General features: G+C 45.1%; 1 protein-coding gene across 1 annotated transcript in view; it reads right to left on the minus strand.

Annotated features, from left to right (window-relative positions):
* Nucleotides 1-343: 343 nt before the first annotated feature.
* The window catches only part of ZCCHC14 (zinc finger CCHC-type containing 14), a 198245-nt gene continuing 178234 nt past the window's right edge, over nucleotides 344-20354 (minus strand). Inside the window, exon 13 of the mRNA XM_030204564.1 lies at nucleotides 344-3942. Within this exon, the coding sequence (XP_030060424.1) occupies nucleotides 3887-3942 (56 nt within the window). The 3' untranslated portion in view covers nucleotides 344-3886. The remainder of the gene's footprint in view (nucleotides 3943-20354) is intronic.

Here is a 20354-nt window from a genome sequence, read left to right on the forward strand (position 1 = left end):
TTTATTTTTTAAACAATATTTTATCTTCAGTACATTAAATTTACTCAGATAAAAACGTCATTTTAAAAATGTACAATTGTTTTCTTTTAACAAAGTATAGTAAAACATAAAAATTCCAAAGGAATACTTGACATGTATGATTCAAATTAGCTGAATATTAAATATTTACAAAACTACAATACCCTTTCTTAAAATATTTATAAAGATACATGCACAATTTGTAATACTACTATGAACTGTGACATTAAAGAAATGGCTCAGAAATGGGAGTAGCATTCTTACTCCTTCCTAAGCTGATCATCACATCCAAAAGGAAGCTATTAACTTATCTAGTTTTTGTAACAACAGGAATCACTTACAGTCTTGTGTACCAAATATCCTTTGCTTATTTTAAGCAAGATAAAAAAAAAAAAAAAAATGTAATTAGGGTTTATGATATAAATGGAAATTACAAATTGTTAAATCTGTTCTCACAGGTCCCCTGAACTCTAGTAATAAAGTAGCATTTAGCTTTGGCCACAAACATAAATCTATAATTTATTATTTTAAGTAGATGCTTTTTCCTGTATTTCAACTAGGCAGATGTTTACAGCTGTTGCAATTGCTTCTGTCAAAATAACAAGCATGAACATATATGTAAAGCATCCACACATCAATGTAAACAAAATCTAGGAAATAATCTTTGGGGTGTTTAGTACACTCAATGGCACTATTGCTGCAATTTAAATATTGTACTATGTCGCTGCCCTTTTTTAAACCATATAAATGTACTCAACAATACCAAAGTGTTACTTGTATACCAGATCAAATAAAATGCTCCAGAGCTATGACAAGTTTTGTGGTGACAAATTCAATGTTCTTAATTCTGTGCATCAATAGTGCTGAAAACATTAAGTTTTTGTTTTGTTATTTTCCCTCCCCCCAATACCAAAAATTACACGGTTCTGTGAAAAGTTAGGTTTAAGCTTCCACTCAATAACGGGAGGCTGGAAACTCCCATAGCACTCCCTTCAATAAGCACAGCATTTTTGCATAGAAAATACTTATTTCAGATGGTTCACCAACACTTATACCCTATTTTGTTTCTTAGTCCTGTGGTATATTCTGCATACAATATCAACAGTAATTAGTTTTAGTGCATGTTGGACAAACGGTTAAAGATGAACAAATGAAAGGTGTATCACTTCTGTATGGGTTACCATAAATGCCCATGGAAAAGGCAATATACTTGGTTTCTTAAGGGAAGGGGAACACGTGCCACTGTTTCAAGATGTAATTAAGGAGTCAAGTGTAAATATAAAGTGCTTCAGTTAAGATAACATTTTTGTTCCTGGTACAGTGAGTAAAATCTTAAACTCATCAAAGCAAGTCTCCCTTTAGACAAAACTGGTTGATTCAAAAGCTTTTTTGTTTTCTTGTCCTTTAAATTTTCAGGTTTTGTGAATTGTTTTTTATAAGAATGATCAATTTTACCTTAGGAAAAACCCACTAATCAATTATTTATTGTTCAGATAGACCAGGACACTAATTACCAACCTGTAACTGTTCTCCCAAGGTGTCTCTTCTGTAAACCCACTCGTATAAATGAGTGGAAATAACTGGAGTACTGAGTCTATGGAAGGATTAAGCTGGTGAGAAACAAACATTTACCACAAGTGGACACAACAGATTGCTTTTGCTCTGAGGGATATTCCATAGAAACTAACTAGTGCAGTCTCAGGGCTGGATTATGGTCAGGCAAAAGTCTTACAAAAACCAAAACCAAATTAAACCCTAATTAAAAGAAAATACCAGTCTTAACACGGTGGTTAGGAGACACTCCTAGTGACAAAGCTAGAGGTTGAAATATGTTGGATTTTTAAGTAGTGTTATCTTTGTTAATTATCTCCTGACATAATTGTGTTAATTTCCTTAAATGATGCTTTGATACATAATATTTGGATTTTTATGGTTTTTCATTACTTGTACTCCTAGGTATTTAAATGTAGTTCAAGTTTAGAATAGTCATCTTAAAAAAAACACACACACACACAAAAAGTTTGGCTTCCAGCGTGTTTAGACCAGAACAAAAGGGCCTTTGAAAACCTTAAATAGTAAACATTAAAAAATAAAAACTTAAAATTCTTTAACAGTACAGAATATAACAAGGTGGCATAATACCTACTGTCTCTTAAGTTTAAGGCAGACATTGAAGGTTACATTGTTTTAATTCTTTTCACTTATATGTTCTGCATCTCAAGATCAACAGAACAGAAAAATCAGCTTAAAATATAAAGTAATTGCAAATTACCATATTTCAGGGTTGCATGTAATAATACTGTGTAGTGTTTGCAGGTCCATAGCTTCTTTGCTGCACAAAAAGAACAATCTACCAGGTAAGAAGAGAGAGCTTATACTTATAGTACTGTATAAGTTTTGCTTTCTCAAAATCAGGCATTATGCAGTTTTCCACTTTGGTTTCCATGAAGCTAAGACATTGTCTAACCAGTATAGTGTTAATTTCTTAATCACACTTTTCTGGTGTTATATTTTGCTGTTTTCAGTTAGAAGCCAGGTTTTAAAAATGTAGTAAATGAACAAATGGGGTCCAGCTGGAGATATTTCCACCACAGCATTTGGTAGAAATTAGATCCTCACTGCCAATTTAGTTTACTAACCATTAATTATCGATATTGTGATACAAAAAGTTTGATCATTTACACTATGAATTGGTAGACCAATCTACATTTTTGTAGCCTTCGGTACTCACTCAAAAATATCAAATACCAGATCCTTCCTGAGAATGGGACCTCCTGAAATACCACAGATGGCAGGGAAGATCCTGCACTAGGCAAGGGAGGACCTTTTATGATCTGTGCCACCATGTAGTGTCTGCATATAGCTGTCTAATCCCTTCCAAGAAAAGGACAGGAATTAATCTTTGCCCTGGGATTTAAGCAGTGATGATTACATTGCTCAGATGTTGAACTATTCTAGATTCCTGAATCCTATACCAAAAGCCCTTAACAATCATGCTAATTTGACATGAAACAATGCAGGTGCTTGTCCAGCACGAAGATGGTTTGAAGCCCATTTTTATCTTGCAGCAGCATGGTAGTAGATTACTGTGAATGGCCAACAATAACATGGCCTGAAAGTTTCCTTTATGTATTAGGAAGGACATCATCAACATTTGGACCCTGTCTGCTGCTGGTAAGCCAGTTCCATTTAGAATTTCTGATCCTTCAGTGCAAGCTTATTACTTGAAAAATGAAATGGACACTCATTCTCTTGGAGGGGGAGGGAAGTGTGAACTAGGTTACGTTTTAATATTGAAACAGGTTACATTTCCTGCAATGGTCTCAACAGCTTTCAATGCTGAAATTCTGAATGTTATATTCTTCCGTAGTGCAATCTGTATGAATTCCAGTGATTAGTTCCTGGCCACTTAGAAAATAAAGCATAAATTTCACCGAGTATAGGGTGCCAGACTTAAGACTGCCCACAGGACATTGTCAGATCTCAGCTGCACTGTACAGTTTCTAGCTGCCACAGATTTAAAAATTTTGTTAAAAAAAAACCCAAAACATTCAATGGCCAACACTTCTTCAATACATCTGTTTTCACTCCATTACAACCAGTAAAGGATTATATCCACTGGGTAAGATTCTGTTCTCAAGGTTCAATTTGGCAACTGATAAAATTGGGGCTCTCTCATGCATCCATAAGTTAGACTTTCCTACTAGTCTAACAGAGTAAAGCACCATTTGGTTTACCAAAAACAAAAAACCCAAAAAAGTAAAAAAAAACACCAAGTTGAGAGCGCCGATAACTTGGTGCTTGAGTTTAGTAATGAAGTGTCTGCTGTCTCTCATGGTTTACAGCAATCAACTGCCATTGAGAACGACTAATCTGTGGAGTCCAGACTTTCTGTTGGTGGTGCATACTTCAGCCGAAAAGTACCTAGAGAACAGTAAGACAAATCAAAATTAAAAACTAACCTGCAATAATCAGTTTGCAATCAGCTTATTAGCACCAAATCTTTGTCAACATAATTATGCATGTTATTTGAATGCAGTACTGTTAAATGTGCATATTTTTGATACTGTTTTATGGTAGTCCTATTAGGTTTTAATTTGCGGTTTTCAAGTTTACCTCATTTATTGTATTTATATTTAGTCATTTTTACTATTGTTATGCTTTTAATAAAATTGTAAGTTTTATGTTAAACTGTACCTGCTATACACCACCTTGGGTGAACCTCTTCATAAAGATGGTTAATAAATCCCAGTAAATAAATAAAATAAAAGCCATTTACATGCAAAAAAAAAAAGTTTATAAGCAGAAATAGCTTATTTTAAAACTGCCTGAACTATACAACCTCTGTGTGCATAAACCTACCCTACCTTAGCTGAGGCGGGTTTGAGAAAGGGTTAGTAATAATTATATACATATTTTATATGTATAAATATATCTGTAATAGGCTAGGAATGTCTGCACATATTTTCTATGGGGATGTGTGTGTACTCTCGCCACACAAGTTAGGAAGCTTACTAAAAAATTTGCCTTCTATAGAAACAGAGTATGAGCCTAGTTAAGGACTGTAAAGCTCTCATTCTCTGTCTATCCAAAATAGCACTACCTTCTGCATGTAACCAGCTTCAAATCTATATAAATGTCAAGTGCAGGGACGTAGAACTTAATTTTTTTTTTTTGGGGGGGGGGGCAGGGTTGATGGCATGCACCCCCCCCCCCCCGTTAAAAATCATACCTTTGCTGGTGGGGATGCCCAAGCCCCGCCAGTCGAAGAGATCCACTGCTAAATGCATCCCCGTACTGCCTCAGCAGAGAGGAAGTCAGTGGTGTGCTTTTCCAGAAACCGACACTGGCACTTCTGTGCATGCTCAGTTCAAGCACAAACTGTGCCTGAAAAGGGAATGCCAGCATCAGTAGCTGGAAAAGTATGCCACTGATTTTCTCGCTGTTGAGGCAGCATGGGCAGGGCCGCCGAGAGGGGGGGACAGGGGGGACAAAAGTCCCCGGGCCCAGGCCTCCGGAGGGGACCCGGTGACACCGCAGTCCGACCCGCCCTCCCTCCGTCGCTCCCAGCACTAACCTTAAATGCCTCCTTTCAGCACGTTTGCAGCAAGCAGCAGCAGGACAGGCCACTCCTTCCTTCCGTGTCCCGCCCTCGCCTGATGCAACGTCCTCCCGCCCTCACCTGATGCAACGTCCGCGAGGGCGGGGCATGGAAGGAAAAAGAGGTATGCCCTGCTGCTGCTTGCTGCAAACGTGCTGAAAGGAGGCGTTTAAGGTTAGTGCAGGGCGGGTGGAGGGAGCCAACCAACCAACCAACCAACCAACCAACGGTACTGCACTTGTGGAGGGGACCTGAGACCAAAGTAAAGGGGGGGTGGGGTGGGTGGGGGCAATGCCACTGGTCAAGTGAATCTAAACTTTGGTGATGAACTTTATTAGAGATTGTATTTTTGTCAATCTAGCTGTAGAACTAGATATGTTAAATGCTTTTCCTTTAGTGTTTAGATGGGTATGGGCAATATAATTTTAGTTTACAACTGAGCAGACCAAGTTGCTTACATGTAAAAGATGTTTCCTGAAGATAGCAGGATGTGTCCTTGCAATTGGTATCATTCAATGGAGCTTGGGAAGGTGTAATACAAAAAATGCTTTAGAGCTCCCTAGAGAGCGCTACTGAGCACGTGGGGATTTTCCATGATGTCACTGTCACTAGGCGAGGCCCCCTCAATTCCAAACCAATCTAGCAAGTCAGCTCCTAGTGGAGGTGTCTTGTGGAATTTAGAATCGTAGTCTCTTGATCAAATTGTTGTGGATTAGCCTCCAAGACAGAGATTTCTTCAAAGAAGCTGTGACAGTGATGACATTCTGATGTTTCAAGCAGTTTCTTGAATTATACCAGAAGACTTACTGTAGAATTGGTTATGGACTAATCAGTCTTATAAACTGGTGGTACATATTACCGCAGTATTACTCATTTATGTAATATTAACCCTCGAAGCAGCCTACTGGCTAAATATGTCAGGTTGTTACTTAATATTTTGTTTTGTTTCTTTTCTATCTATTCTGCATATCTTGATAATTTAGGCAAATACAAATAAAACTTACATATTTCAAAGCAAAACATTATAGAGATATAACAAGTAATTAATCCAAATTATATCAAAGATTTTCATTGAGCAGCCTTATGAAAAGGTTTGTTTTAAATAGATTTTTAACTGTTTCCAGAACATCAAGAATGATTCTGTATTGCACAATTCAAGAGGTTGAGCAATCTGGAACTAGGGGTCCTTCTACTTGGAAGGTGGCAGAACAAAGTCCATGAAGGCTGTTCGAAAAGATGGTACTTCAAAGAGACCTTTGTCTGCTGACTGTAAAGTTTGTGGCAGATGATAAATTTTAAGAATAGAAGCAATGGCAAAACTATTACTACTAATTTCTATACTACTACTAGATATAAGAATGAAACAGTCCCTGCTCAACAGAGCTTGCAATCTAGTTTAGATGAACAGGACAAATAAGGGATTAGGGAGTTATGACAATGACTAAAACAAACATGAGTAATGAACCAGTGAAAAGGGGGGTTAACAACATGGCAAAAAAGAAGCTTCATTATTTAAAATTTTATAAATTAAGATTTGAAACTGTATCCTCCAGGTACCTGCAGCCAATGTAAAGATGACAAAATAAGAGTGATATGCTTAAATTTTGACATGTGAGATATCAAACATGCAACTTGTAAGCTGGCAGTCTTATATATAAAGCATTGCAGCCATTTCTCACACAGTCAAAAAAGGAGAGCTCCTTTAGAAGCGACTTTCTCCTTTCACGTGGAAAGGATGGGTCTGAGAGAAGTCCAAGGGACCCTTCCCTCAAACAGAACCTCTAGTGCCTCCTTAGACACTCAGGAGCGGTCTGAATCACTCAAACACACTCCCCTGGGGGCATCCAAATCGTCTGCCTCGTTTGACTGATACAGTAGTCAGGTCTGGGCCAGGGGAGTCAAGGTACCGGGACCCATGGTGCTACAAGGAGGTTCCACTCCCCCCCCCCCACTCCATGGGACTGGATAACACCAGTTCAGTGCATGTCAGTTCAATGCCCTTTGAGGCCTTGGTGTCAACGTGTTCCTCTCAGGTAGTGCATGGGCCTCCAGAATGGGCTGGAATGCCTGAGTTGACAGCATCAATGCCGTGGCTTTCTGCCTAGCAAACAGGTGCTCCATCTCCTCTTGGAGGCATGGCCTCCAGCCGCTCCTTGAGAGCTGCCATCGATGAAGGCTGGTTTAGGTGAAACACTGAAACCACCTTAGGCATGAAGGAAGGCATGGTCCGAACCGTGACCCGGACTCTGAGAATTGCAGAAATGGGTCTCTACAGGACAGCGCCTGGAGCTCTGACACCCGTCTCGCCGAAGTAATGGCCACAAGAAAAAACGGCCTTTAGGTCAAATCTTTCTCTGATGCGCGCCGAAGTGGCTCAAAAGGAAAAGCCTGCAGGGCCTTCAAAACTAGCCCCAGGTTCCAAGCTGGACAGGGTGCTCGCACAGAAGGCCGGAGCCGAAGCACCCCACTAAGAAACCGTGCCACATCTGGATGAGCAGCTAAAGACACGCCTTCAACCTTACCACGAAGGGATGCCAACGCTGCCACTTGCACCTGCAGGGAATTATAGGCCAAGCCAATTTGTACACCATCCTGCAAAAAGTCCAGAATCGGCGAGACAGGAGCCTGCATGGGTGTGATCGCTTTTGAAGCACACCAAGACTCAAACTGGCGCCAAATCCTGGCATAAGCCACGGAAGTGGAACACTTGCGGGCCTGCAGGAGTGGAAATGACTGTGTTTGAATAGCCTTTGTCCCTCAATGGCGCGCTCTCAATCACCATGCCATAAGACCAAAGCGGCAGGCGTCCTCCATGGCTACCGGGCCCTGTGACAACAGGTTCGGTACCAGAGGTAAAGGAAGGGGAGCCTCCACTAGCATCTGTCGGAGGTCCGCATACCAAGGCCTCCTGGGCCAATCCGGGGCGATGAGGACCACTTCTCCTGGGTGCAGCCAAATCCGCAGGAGCCCGCGCCCTGTCAAGGGCCATGGAGGGAACAGATATAGTAGGCCCGGAGGCCAGGGCTGAGTCAAGGCATCCAACCCTGCCGAGCGAGGATCTCTCCGTCTGCTGAAGAAGCACGGGACTTTGGCATTTGAACTTGTCGCCATAAGATCCATCACGGACTTGCCCCATTTGGCACATATCTGCAGGAATACTTCGTCTGCTAGTTCCCATTCTGCTGGATCGATCTGATGCCTGCTTAGATAATCGGCTTGCACGTTGCTCTGACCTGCAATGTGAGCTGCCGACAGAAACTGACGATGCAGCTCGGCCCAGTGGCAAATCTGTTCGGCCTGCTCGGCCAGTGCTCTGCACTGAGTGCTGCCTTGTCGATTTATGTAGGCCACTGCTGTCGTGTTGTCCGATATCACTCTGACAGCCAAATCCTTCCAGGGTCACTTGAAAGGCCAGAAGCGCCTGAAACACCGCTTTCAACTCCAGGCGGTTGATGGACCACTCCGACACCTCGGGCGTCCATAGACCCTGGGCATGTTTCCCCTTGCAATGTGCGCCCCAGCCCTTCAGGCTGGCATCTGTCACTACTAGACACCAATCAGGGAGCGCCAGCGGCATTCCTCGCCGCAGCATGCTGTCTGAGAGCCACCACTCCATGCTGAGTCGGGCCGCAGGGAGCCAAGAAAGTCTGCATTGATAATCCTGAGAAACTGGAGACCATCTTTGAAGTAGGGAATACTGTAGAGGTCTCAGGTGCGCTCTCGCCCAGGGCACCACTTCCAATGTGGCTGTCATCGATCCCAGCAGCTGGACAATGTCCCAAGCTCGCGGGCGGGGCATCCTCAGGAGCAGACGGACATGATTCTGAAGCTTACACCGCCTTAGCTCGGGTAGGTATACATAGCCCGAGTCTGTGTCAAACCTGGCCCCCAAATATTCTAGAGAGGGTCAGGTGACTTTTGGCCATATTGACGACCCAGTCTAGAGATTGAAATACTGAGACCACTCTGGCTGTAGCTTGATAGCTCTCTGTTACAGAGTCTGCTCTGATGAGTCAGTCGTCTAGGTACGGGTGAACCCTGATACCTTCTCGCCTGAGCAATGCAGCTACTACCACCATTACCTTCAAAAAGGTTCGGGGAGCTGTGGCGAGGCCAAAAGGCAAGGCCCGGAACTGGAAATGTTTTCCCAACACCGCAAACCGCAGAAACTTCTGGTGCGGGGGCCAAATTGGTATGTGCAAGTAAGCTTCTTTCAGGTCTAGAGACGTGAGAAACTCTCCTGGCTGTACCGCAGCAATGACGGAGCACAGGGTTTCCATGTGGAAATGCCGCACTCTCAGGGACTTGTTTAATTCTTTTAAGTCCAGAATAGGGTGAAAAGACCCACCTTTTCATGGCACCACAAAGTAGATGGAGTATCGGCCGTAGCCGTGTTCGGCGGGAGGTACCGGGGACACGGCCCCTAACCGAATAAGACCTTGCAAAGTCTCCTCTACCGCTGCCCGTTTGGCGGCAGGACTGCATCGGGACTCCACAAACACATCTCTTACTGGGGCATTGAATTCTATTCTGTAGCCATCTCTGATCAGGTCCAGAACCCACTGATCTGAGAAAATATTGGCCACTCCTCGGCAATGAGGAAAAGACGTCTTCCGATGACAGGAAGCGAGGAGGGGGCCGGCGCACCATCATTGAGAGGGTCGCCCCTGATCTCCAGGCCTAGAGCCGGTGGCTGCGGAACGCTTGTCCAAGCGAAACGAGTTCCTCTGCTGAAAAACGGGCACGAGAAGTGAACCCAGCAGAACGCCGCGGGCGGTACCTTCTAGCTACATGGAAGCGAGGTCTATAAGAGGAGTGGCCCGCCTGGCCCCTGGAGGAAGGCCTCGGCCTATCTTCGGGCAAGCGCTGGGGTTTAGGATCTCCCAGGCCTTTAACAATTTTCTCCAACTCCTCACCAAATAGGAGAAGGCCTTGAAAGGGCAACTTCACCAACCTTTGCTTAGAGGCCATGTCCGCTGCCCAATGTAGCCAAATAAGACGGCGAGCCGCCACTGCTACTGCCATTTGTTTAGCCGAAGCTCTGACAATATCATAAAGGGCATCAGTCAAAAAGGACAAGGCCGACTCCAGCCGCGGAGCCACATCCAAGAAGGGCTCCACTCCATCTCCGGGCTGTTCCACTGCCTGTTGCAACCACGCCAGGCAGGCTCTAGCAGCATAACAACTGCATGCAGACGCCCGAACAGCAAGACCTGCAATTTCAAAGGACCATTTAAGTGCTGCTTCCAGCCTACGGTCTTGTATATCCTTCAGGGCAACTCCTCCTTTCACAGGGAGGGTAGTTCTCTTTGTCACCGCAGTGACTAGGGCATCTACTTTAGGCATTGCAAAGCGAGCCAAATGCTCCTCACGCAGAGGGTATAATTGCCCCATAGCCCTGGAAACTTTCAAAGGTCCCTCGGGGTCAGCCAACTGAACGAAAATAAGCTCTTGGATGGAGTCATGCAAAGGAAAGGCTCGAGCAGGCTTTTTGGTACTAGCCATCCTAGGATTCACAGAGGAGGCCGTGCCACTGTCAGGCTCTTCAATAGAAAGGACCTGTAAGGCATCTGAAATAAGCGCTGGCAGCTCATCACGGTGGAAAATCCTCACCGTGGAGGGATCATCCAGATCCTGTGGTAATTCTGCACCTGACTCTGGCTCCTCAAACCACGAAGGCCTGGCCAGAACTCTCCGAATCTTCACAGCCCAACCACGTGGGGGGGGGGGGGGGGGAGGTGCACCACAATCTGAAGGGGAATTAGCCCTTCTACACTTTTCTTTATGCCAATTATCAGGGAAAATAGCCTCAGCGGACAGTCCCAGGCCAGAATCCACCGGGGGGGGGGGGGGGGGGGGGGGGGGGAAACAATAGAAGGGCCTCAGATGACCCTTGAGGTAGAGCTCTTTTCAGCATGTATGCTTTATGCAATAACACAAAATCAGGGGAGAAAAACTCGCCCTGGGCACCCAGATCCCGTCCGGGGCTAGCTGCTCCCTGAACAGCCTCAATTCGAGGTCCCCCACCCCCGGGGCCAGGGCTCTCTGTCTCTATGGAGGCCGCGCCATGCGGAGAATTCAAAATGGCGTCCGCTGCCAGCTCTGAGCGGGAAGAATCATCGCTCGCCATGCTCGGGCCGGCTCTTACACCTGTACAGCATGATTTACAGAGCCCCGCTGCTGATTTGCGCTTGCCACACCGGGAACAGCGCTTTACATTCTCTGCAGCCATCGCCGAAAACAGCGGGAAAATTCAAAATGGCGGTTTTGCGCCAAAAACGCCCCGATCGCGGGCCCACCCCGGTGGAGTTAGAAAACACTCTTACCTCACCGGACTGAGTATCACAGCTCCGGTCCCATAGAAGAATCAAAGGAAAACCTCTGTTCCATATATATATTTTTTTTAACGCTGTGAGGAAAGCAGAGGTAATAAGAACTCCGGAGGCTCAGATGAGTGGGAAAGGCAGGGAAAGGCGAACCAATGTGCCTGCATCCACTGAGTGGGAAAGGACAGGGAAAAGCAAGCTAATATGTCCACATCCACGGAGGCATGGGTAAGGCAGGGAAAGGGCTAACCTATGTGCCTTCAAAGTGAAGCTGCTATAGCCTCTTAACACCCCGGCTAACAACTGGCAAGCCAGGAGCCACCCCCAGGCAGATTTTTGATGGAGCTCGAAGAAGCTGCAGCCACCCTGCTTGGGGAGATAGAGAATACTGAAGAGGCAGTGGAGCTGGCTGGCCATGAGGCAATGTGAAAAGCAGGTGGGGGGGAAGAGGGGTTGGTGGTTGGGAGGCTAGGATAGGGGAGGGCAGACTTATACGGTCTGTACCAGAGCCGGTGATGGGAGGCGGGACTGGTGGTTGGGAGGCGGGAAATACTGCTGAGCAGACTTATATGGTCTGTGCTCTGAAAAGGACAGGTACAAATTCAAGGTAGGGTATACACATATGAGTTTGTCTTGGGCAGACTGGATGGACCATGCAGGTCTTTTTCTGCCGTCATCTACTATGTTACTATATGAGTGCTCTCTATCTCCCCCTGCTGGTTGATGGACACAACCCATACGTAATGGCTTTATCTGCTTGATGACGAGGAATGTATTGCTTTCAAAATCTGCACCCTGGTTCATAAAATTATCTACGCCGAAGCCCCGGGATACATGATAGACCTCTGACTTCAGAACGTCAAGACTATGACTGTGTGTAAAAGAATATACTTTATTGTATTGTCATGTATTATCTACAATAAAGTATACTTGACGTCCTGAAGTCATTGGTCCACTTCCCACTTCTTTTTGTGCATCTATAACCCCGTGGGATTTAGTGTTCATCCACTCAGTGGAGAGCCTGCCCCATTTGTTAGACCTCATAGACCTACCAACCAGAAACACAACAGGATCAACATGAACATACCTAAATCTCCAGTACCCAAGCTGCAAAGGACTCAAATACAAATCAACCTATGCATCCAGCTTTTCCTACATAAGCACACAACTATGGAACGCATTACCAAAAGCCATGAAAACTTATGATCACCTAAACTTCCGGAAATCATTAAAAACTAACTTGTTCAAAAAGGCATACCCTACCGACCCAACTTAAATGCCTGTACCCTGCAACACAACGAAACCAAAGCTTGTAATGGACATATAATAACTCTTCCTCTCTACGATTCCCTAATGTGTCTGTACACATGAACCTTATTCTACCACATTACTGTATTTGTTCATACCGAAATTAGCAAATGCCTTTACGGTACTATGTAAGCCACACTGAACCTGCAAATAGGTGGGAAAATGTGGGATACAAATGTAACAAATAAAAAAACAATCTCTTGAGTAAAACCACCTAATGGTAAATATGACCGCTGAGGAGGGAGTGCTAATCTCTCCTCCTCCAACTTTGAAGGTACTGGAGCGGGGATTAGGTTAGGAGGACCCCCTCCACCACTAGCCCACCAGGAAAAGCTTTCAGAGTTGGCGGGTCAGGTCAGAAAGCCTGTCATGGGTCACACTGCATCCACAGTAGCTTGGGGAGGGGGAAGAAATGGGTTGTTTTTTTTGTATTTGCGTGCAGGGTTCCGGAGGTCCACAGGACCCCCAGGGCCTTTCCAATGGGGGGTGGTCCACTGGACCCCCAGGCCTGTCAGTAACAGCCCGGGCTGCCTTGTCAGAGCAGGGGGGGAGGATATCCCCTTAACCCCAATGCCAACTTCAGAAAAGGTGCAGAGAAGGGCGACGAAAATGATAGATGGGAAGACTTCCCTATGAAGAAAGGCTAAAGTGGCTCGGGCTCTTCAGCTTGGAGAAAAGGCGGCTGAGGGAAGATATGATAGAGGTCTATAAAATAATGAGTGGAGCTGAACGGGTAGATGTGAAGCGTCTGTTTACATTTTCCAAAAATACTAGGACTAGGGGGCATGCGATGAAGCTACAAAACACAGCCGTGTCTGTTCTCAAATGTGTTGAATTTGTGAGCACATTAAAGGTCCTTAAACTTTGAAAATCCTCATTGGTTGTGCCTCACTACGTGATTGTTGTCTACAAGTTTGTAAGGTTTTTGGATTTTCTCCTCTTTTTGTGTTTTCACTGAAGAATAGGGAACATTTTATATTCTAGTGCAATGCCATGAGGTTGCAGCACAGCCATGCTCTACCAGGAGCTGGAAGGCCAAGGGTTATCGGCACCCACTCCACTGAATCCAAGGCATTTCAGCTGATAAAAGTTGCTTCAAAATTCTCCAACTCAGTGAGGTGCAGCTCTGTAAAGTATGACCATCAGGAAAGGTCCCTCTGACTCTAAGCAAGATATCTGCAGCAACTGCTGGACCTACTGTAACAGTGCCCGAGCCAAGTAACACTTGCACACAGACAGCCTGCACCTCCCATGGATTTCAGTATTTGCTTTTGCAAAACAGGAGACTAAAACAGGTGGGTTTTTTTTAATCGCTGCTGTCCGTTGTGACAGGCTCTCTTGGCTCTAAAGATTCTCTCCATTTAATCTCGGAGGCATTGGATACATATATACTTCACATAATTTATGCCCAAACCCCGACCCCTGAGGCAGGCGCTGTTTTACGCCGAAACACGGCCCGTGTCGGGTCATTCACTAATAAAACACTCCTGTTGTCTCAGTCTTGAAGGCCCAGTGTTGCTTTTTTGTTTGTGTACTTTTTATGTATGCTGGTTACCCTCTCTGTTTGGCTTCTACTTTTCAGTCATACAGATCCTTACAGTTGAGGGTTGCTCAGCACTTGTGGTGGTCTTGGACACTGCCATGATCAGAGCTTGCCCAAGAGCTTGTGCCCCTAAGGATACCCTCCAACATATCATATTCCACCAGAACATATGCGAGAGGGCCCTATGAAGCAGGAAGGCCTTGGGCAGCTTCTAGAAGCCCTCCAGGATGGGGCCTCCACCTGGGATGACACTGAAATGTGCAAGGCTGAGATCAAGTTTATCAGGTGGTTAAACTCTTCCTTTCTAAACAAGTACACCACTAGGGAAGTTCTCCTCCTCTGGTCCACCATGTCATGAGAGGCCACCCCTGGGATCCTTATCATCTAGTCTTCAAGTCATTCAAAAGAGGTGGTAGTACGGCCCATTCCATATCTAAGTTCCCACTTTCTCCTAGGCCTTCCACGGCTAGAAAGGAACCCTCCGAACCAGGGAGCTGACCCCCCCCCCCCCAAACCAAGGACTGCCCGACAATCAGCGATGGCCTAGTGCATCTATGGCCCCATAGTCCTCCATTGAGGACCTACCTTCTATGTTAGCTCCACCACCACCTGGGCAAGGACCCAATCTGTGCACCTCTCACCACAGGACAAGGACCGGCTGCAGAACTGCTGCTGTTAATACCAAGGATAACCATGGTTGGCATGGGCTGCTCAAAGGAAGAACAGTATTGTCATGATTTTTCTCTGGAGAAATTGGAATTTTATTACAGGGGAGCCTATAAATCCCCATTTCCCCATTACATGGGGGTAGTAGGAGCCGAAAATGCTCTGCTGCTGTCTCCCACAGATCCTGCATTTTGTTTACTAGCCATCCTACCACCGTGGACATCATGCCCCCAACCCCTGGCAAACCTGAACTCCCCCCCCCCCCCCCACATACACACCCTGCTGGGGAAAGGGTTTCCAGGGCTACCATTCTTCCCTGCTAGTTCCTACCCCATACAAAATACTGCTGCTACTGCCCTTTGCTTCCTTTTGTGTGGGGGTGGTTGTTATGTTTTCAGCTTTTGCATGGCACACTGGGATAGTGGTCAGGGGATGGAACTTCACCCTTTCGCTGGAAGGGGCCCCACAGGGATTCTGTGCTAGCATACGTCACTGAAAAGAAGATTATGGACTAATACCGAGGGCTTTGGATGGTCAGACCCTGCAGTGCTCAACTAGGCCATGGCCTGAACTCCAGGAGCAATACAGGTCAAGGGACACAGGCCTACCAAAAACAAACCTGCTGCACCAGTCTAACCTACACCATCTGCTGGAGCTGGAGAAATATTGAAGGGTTCAGGGTTCCAGGCTGAACTAGCTATTATATTGGTGGTATCACAGAAGTGTTCTGTTTCTCTACATCCATCTGCTGCCAAATCGGTGGCTTGGTTTCAGCTCAGTGGAGGCTGAGGCGTCTGCTCCAAGGTCTTGAAGGGGGAAGCTACCTTTTTGGTATGAACAATTCTCAGGTATAGATGTCGTCGATGCACTGGTGCTCCTGCCACTGTGCTTCGAAGAGGACCAATGCTGATGCTTCTTGGCCTCTGCCCGATGCTTGGCATCTGTGTCCCTTAGTGCCAATGAGGATGACATTAAAGCCTTACATGCTCTCAGGGCGGGATCGGAGGTTGCCCGATGCCAATGGGTGCCAACGCTGGATGTCAAGGCAGGTGTATACTACCTCGATGCTGTTGTGTCAGAGACTGATTCCTCTGAAACCAATGTTGACGGACTGAACTTGTCCACACCAAAAATATTTCTGTGCTGCTGCTTTCAAATCATTATGTTTCTTGCTGATAGTTATGAACACAATTTACAAGAAGAAGTATAGTGGGGTCCCAGACAATGCAGGGTACCATGAATGGGTGTCCGTGAGGGACATGGTCCTGTGACATCTGAATCACTTCTTAAAAATCACTGGGAGTTTTCTGGGGCATGTCATGAAAAACAGCCACAGCAAAATCAAAACTATTGTAAAGAAAAAATAAGGTCCCACCCCCTCAGCTGAAGTGCTCGAGCCCTAATGGGGGTCTAAGGAGCTGTGGAAAATTGAAGAAATTTATAAAGGGCTGAAAAATAAGAAAACTAAGAAGGAGGTGGGGTTACCTGATTCCATGTAAAGAGCAGAGACAAAAATGTAGAAACAGAAAAAAAAAAAGGGAACGATTTGCTAAATGTAAGGAAAAGTAAAATGGTGCAAGCTGAGGGAAGTACAGACAAACAGTGTTCTCTCTGCTCTGCAGAAACAAGACTGCTTTGATATGCACATGGGCAGCGGGAGGAAAAGCATGTGCGGGTCATCATTAACTACATGGATGATATTCAAGCAGCTTTTGTGTGGAACAGGAGAAAAGATCTAGGGCTTCTCTGTCATACCAGATGCAAACCTCTTCCGTTTCCATTCATAAGATCTTCTAGTGGATTCCTTCCTAGATGCCAAAGTAACCGAGACATCAAATCAAAGAGACCAAAAACTAAGTCTTCTCTCTTAACATCCAAGTTATGAGTGTGAGATGTGAGGCTCGGATAAAGAAGGGATTCTTGGTTCTGTGATACTAGGAATGGAAAATTTTCTGAAGTTAGAATCTGTTGCAAACAGGTCTATCTTAAGCCTTCCCCAATAAGAAAAGATGTTTACTACGGTCCTATTCAGGGCCACTTGTATGGGTCTAACTGGAGACTCAGCCTGTTTGTAAGAATACTCCTCTTGCATGTCACATAAATACCCACCATCATAGGTGGTCAGTGGACAACTGTTTGGAGAGGCTAAAGTGGGCGGGGTTAGGGGTGGGGCCAGGGGTGGAGCTGAAATCCATAATTTTCTGTTAACACACAGAAAAAAATAAATAAATATAAAGTAACAATACCTTTTATTAAATTTAGATATTAGAAATGTATCATATATGTCAAAGAATAAAGTGGCTGCTCAAAGCATATACTAACCACAATCGCTCAACTGCAACATTATGCACAACTTTGTGCAAACACACACTCAGAACCTTACTGTACCATAAATATTACACTGGGCAGAACTAATACACCAATATACCACCCATACGGAAAATGCAGACCGTCAAGAATATGAAACAAGGGATCATAATATCACAATTCTCATGTAGAGCCACAAAACATCCTAATTCATGTTTAATATGGGATAAAATGCCATACATACAGTGGTGGAAATAAGTATTTGATCCCTTGCTGATTTTGTAAGTTTGCCCACTGACAAAGACATGAGCAGCCCATAATTGAAGGGTAGGTTATTGGTAACAGTGAGAGATAGCACATCACAAATTAAATCCGGAAAATCACATTGTGGAAAGTATATGAATTTATTTGCATTCTGCAGAGGGAAATAAGTATTTGATCCCCCACCAACCAGTAAGAGATCTGGCCCCTACAGACCAGGTAGATGCTCCAAATCAACTCGTTACCTGCATGACAGACAGCTGTCGGCAATGGTCACCTGTATGAAAGACACCTGTCCACAGACTCAGTGAATCAGTCAGACTCTAACCTCTACAAAATGGCCAGGAGCAAGGAGCTGTCTAAGGATGTCAGGGACAAGATCATACACCTGCACAAGGCTGGAATGGGCTACAAAACCATCAGTAAGACGCTGGGCGAGAAGGAGACAACTGTTGGTGCCATAGTAAGAAAATGGAAGAAGTACAAAATGACTGTCAATCGACAAAGATCTGGGGCTCCACGCAAAATCTCACCTCGTGGGGTATCCTTGATCATGAGGAAGGTTAGAAATCAGCCTACAACTACAAGGGGGGAACTTGTCAATGATCTCAAGGCAGCTGGGACCACTGTCACCACGAAAACCATTGGTAACACATTACGACATAACGGATTGCAATCCTGCAGTGCCCGCAAGGTCCCCCTGCTCCGGAAGGCACATGTGACGGCCCGTCTGAAGTTTGCCAGTGAACACCTGGATGATGCCGAGAGTGATTGGGAGAAGGTGCTGTGGTCAGATGAGACAAAAATTGAGCTCTTTGGCATGAACTCAACTCGCCGTGTTTGGAGGAAGAGAAATGCTGCCTATGACCCAAAGAACACCGTCCCCACTGTCAAGCATGGAGGTGGAAATGTTATGTTTTGGGGGTGTTTCTCTGCTAAGGGCACAGGACTACTTCACCGCATCAATGGGAGAATGGATGGGGCCATGTACCGTACAATTCTGAGTGACAACCTCCTTCCCTCCGCCAGGGCCTTAAAAATGGGTCGTGGCTGGGTCTTCCAGCACGACAATGACCCAAAACATACAGCCAAGGCAACAAAGGAGTGGCTCAGGAAGAAGCACATTAGGGTCATGGAGTGGCCTAGCCAGTCACCAGACCTTAATCCCATTGAAAACTTATGGAGGGAGCTGAAGCTGCGAGTTGCCAAGCGACAGCCCAGAACTCTTAATGATTTAGAGATGATCTGCAAAGAGGAGTGGACCAAAATTCCTCCTGACGTGTGCAAACCTCATCATCAACTACAGAAGACGTCTGACCGCTGTGCTTGCCAACAAGGGTTTTGCCACCAAGTATTAGGTCTTGTTTGCCAGAGGGATTAAATACTTATTTCCCTCTGCAGAATGCAAATAAATTCATATACTTTCCACAATGTGATTTTCCGGATTTAATTTGTGATGTGCTATCTCTCACTGTTACCAATAACCTACCCTTCAATTATGGGCTGCTCATGTCTTTGTCAGTGGGCAAACTTACAAAATCAGCAAGGGATCAAATACTTATTTCCACCACTGTAAGTAAATAAATATAAACATTTAATGTTGAGCACCTGATTCTCAAAGTGGACATATTCCAAACACTATAATGAAAATAAAATGATCTTTTCTACCTTTGTTTGGTGACTTTGTTTTTCTGATCATGCTGGCCCAGTATCCGATTCTGCTGCTATCTGTCCTCTTAACTCCGTTTCCAGGGCTTCCTTTCCATTTATTTCTTTACTTTCTGCCTTTCTTCGTCATTTCTTGTCCAACATCCGTAAGTAAAAGCTGGGTCCTCCGCAGACTTGACTGTCCAGTGGATCCAACTTCTGCCTATTTTCTTCATCCATGTGCAGTTGTTCTCTCTTCCTTTTCCCTCATCTCACCTTCCTCACTCTTCCCTCCCCTCCATCCATGTCCAGCAACTCTCCTCTCCCCTGCCCCCCCTCCAGCCATCCACACCCACCCAGTGATTCTCTTCGCTCCCCTGCCCCCCTCTAGCCATCCATACCCACCCATTGATTCTCTCCTCTCCCCTGCCCCCCCCTCCAGCCATCCACACCCACCCACCCATTGATTCTCTCCTCTCCTCTCTGTTCCCAGGCAGATTTTCTAATAGGAGCTGCTCATCCAGAGAGCTCTATTTGAATGCAGATTAACATACAGACACTCCAATGGGAATTTTTAGTCAAAAACACTAGCTAAACCCTTCGTTTTTGGATCAAACTTCACATTTTTGATCAGAGCCATACCCTAACAATAAGGCTGTAAACATTTCCAACCATTTTTACCCATAAATATGCAAATGAGAACCTCCCAAAAATGGACTAATTTGCATATGGCTTGAGCAAATTTGAGTACATAGCATACCAATCCCACTTCCTAGCACCTAAATTCTGCAATTAGATTTAATGCAAATACTTTTAAAACTTATTTTTAGCACCTAAAATTTCAGGGGTCAGTGCAAGTCTCTTTGGTATGAAGTGCTCATGTGCAGGAATTCATCCTAGTTAAATATCTCCCTGGCAACCCAGGACACCTCCAGCCAACCCCCCTGCTCTGCTCTCCCATCAGTAAGGTAATCAAATTACAACTGGTTATACACAAGGCTAGCAATGGCTTTCACTGCAGCTGCTGCTATTTAAACCCCCCAGAGCAGCGGGACTCGCGGGAGAACTACTACTACTACTATTTAGCATTTCTATAGAAACAGCTGATCCATAGAAACAGCTGATCCATCCTGCTGTGGCTGGGGAGGCATAGCCTCCCCAAGCCTCTTATACCGGG

This window comes from Microcaecilia unicolor, chromosome 5, assembly GCF_901765095.1.
Source record: "Microcaecilia unicolor chromosome 5, aMicUni1.1, whole genome shotgun sequence".
Taxonomy (NCBI): Eukaryota; Metazoa; Chordata; class Amphibia; order Gymnophiona; family Siphonopidae; genus Microcaecilia; species Microcaecilia unicolor.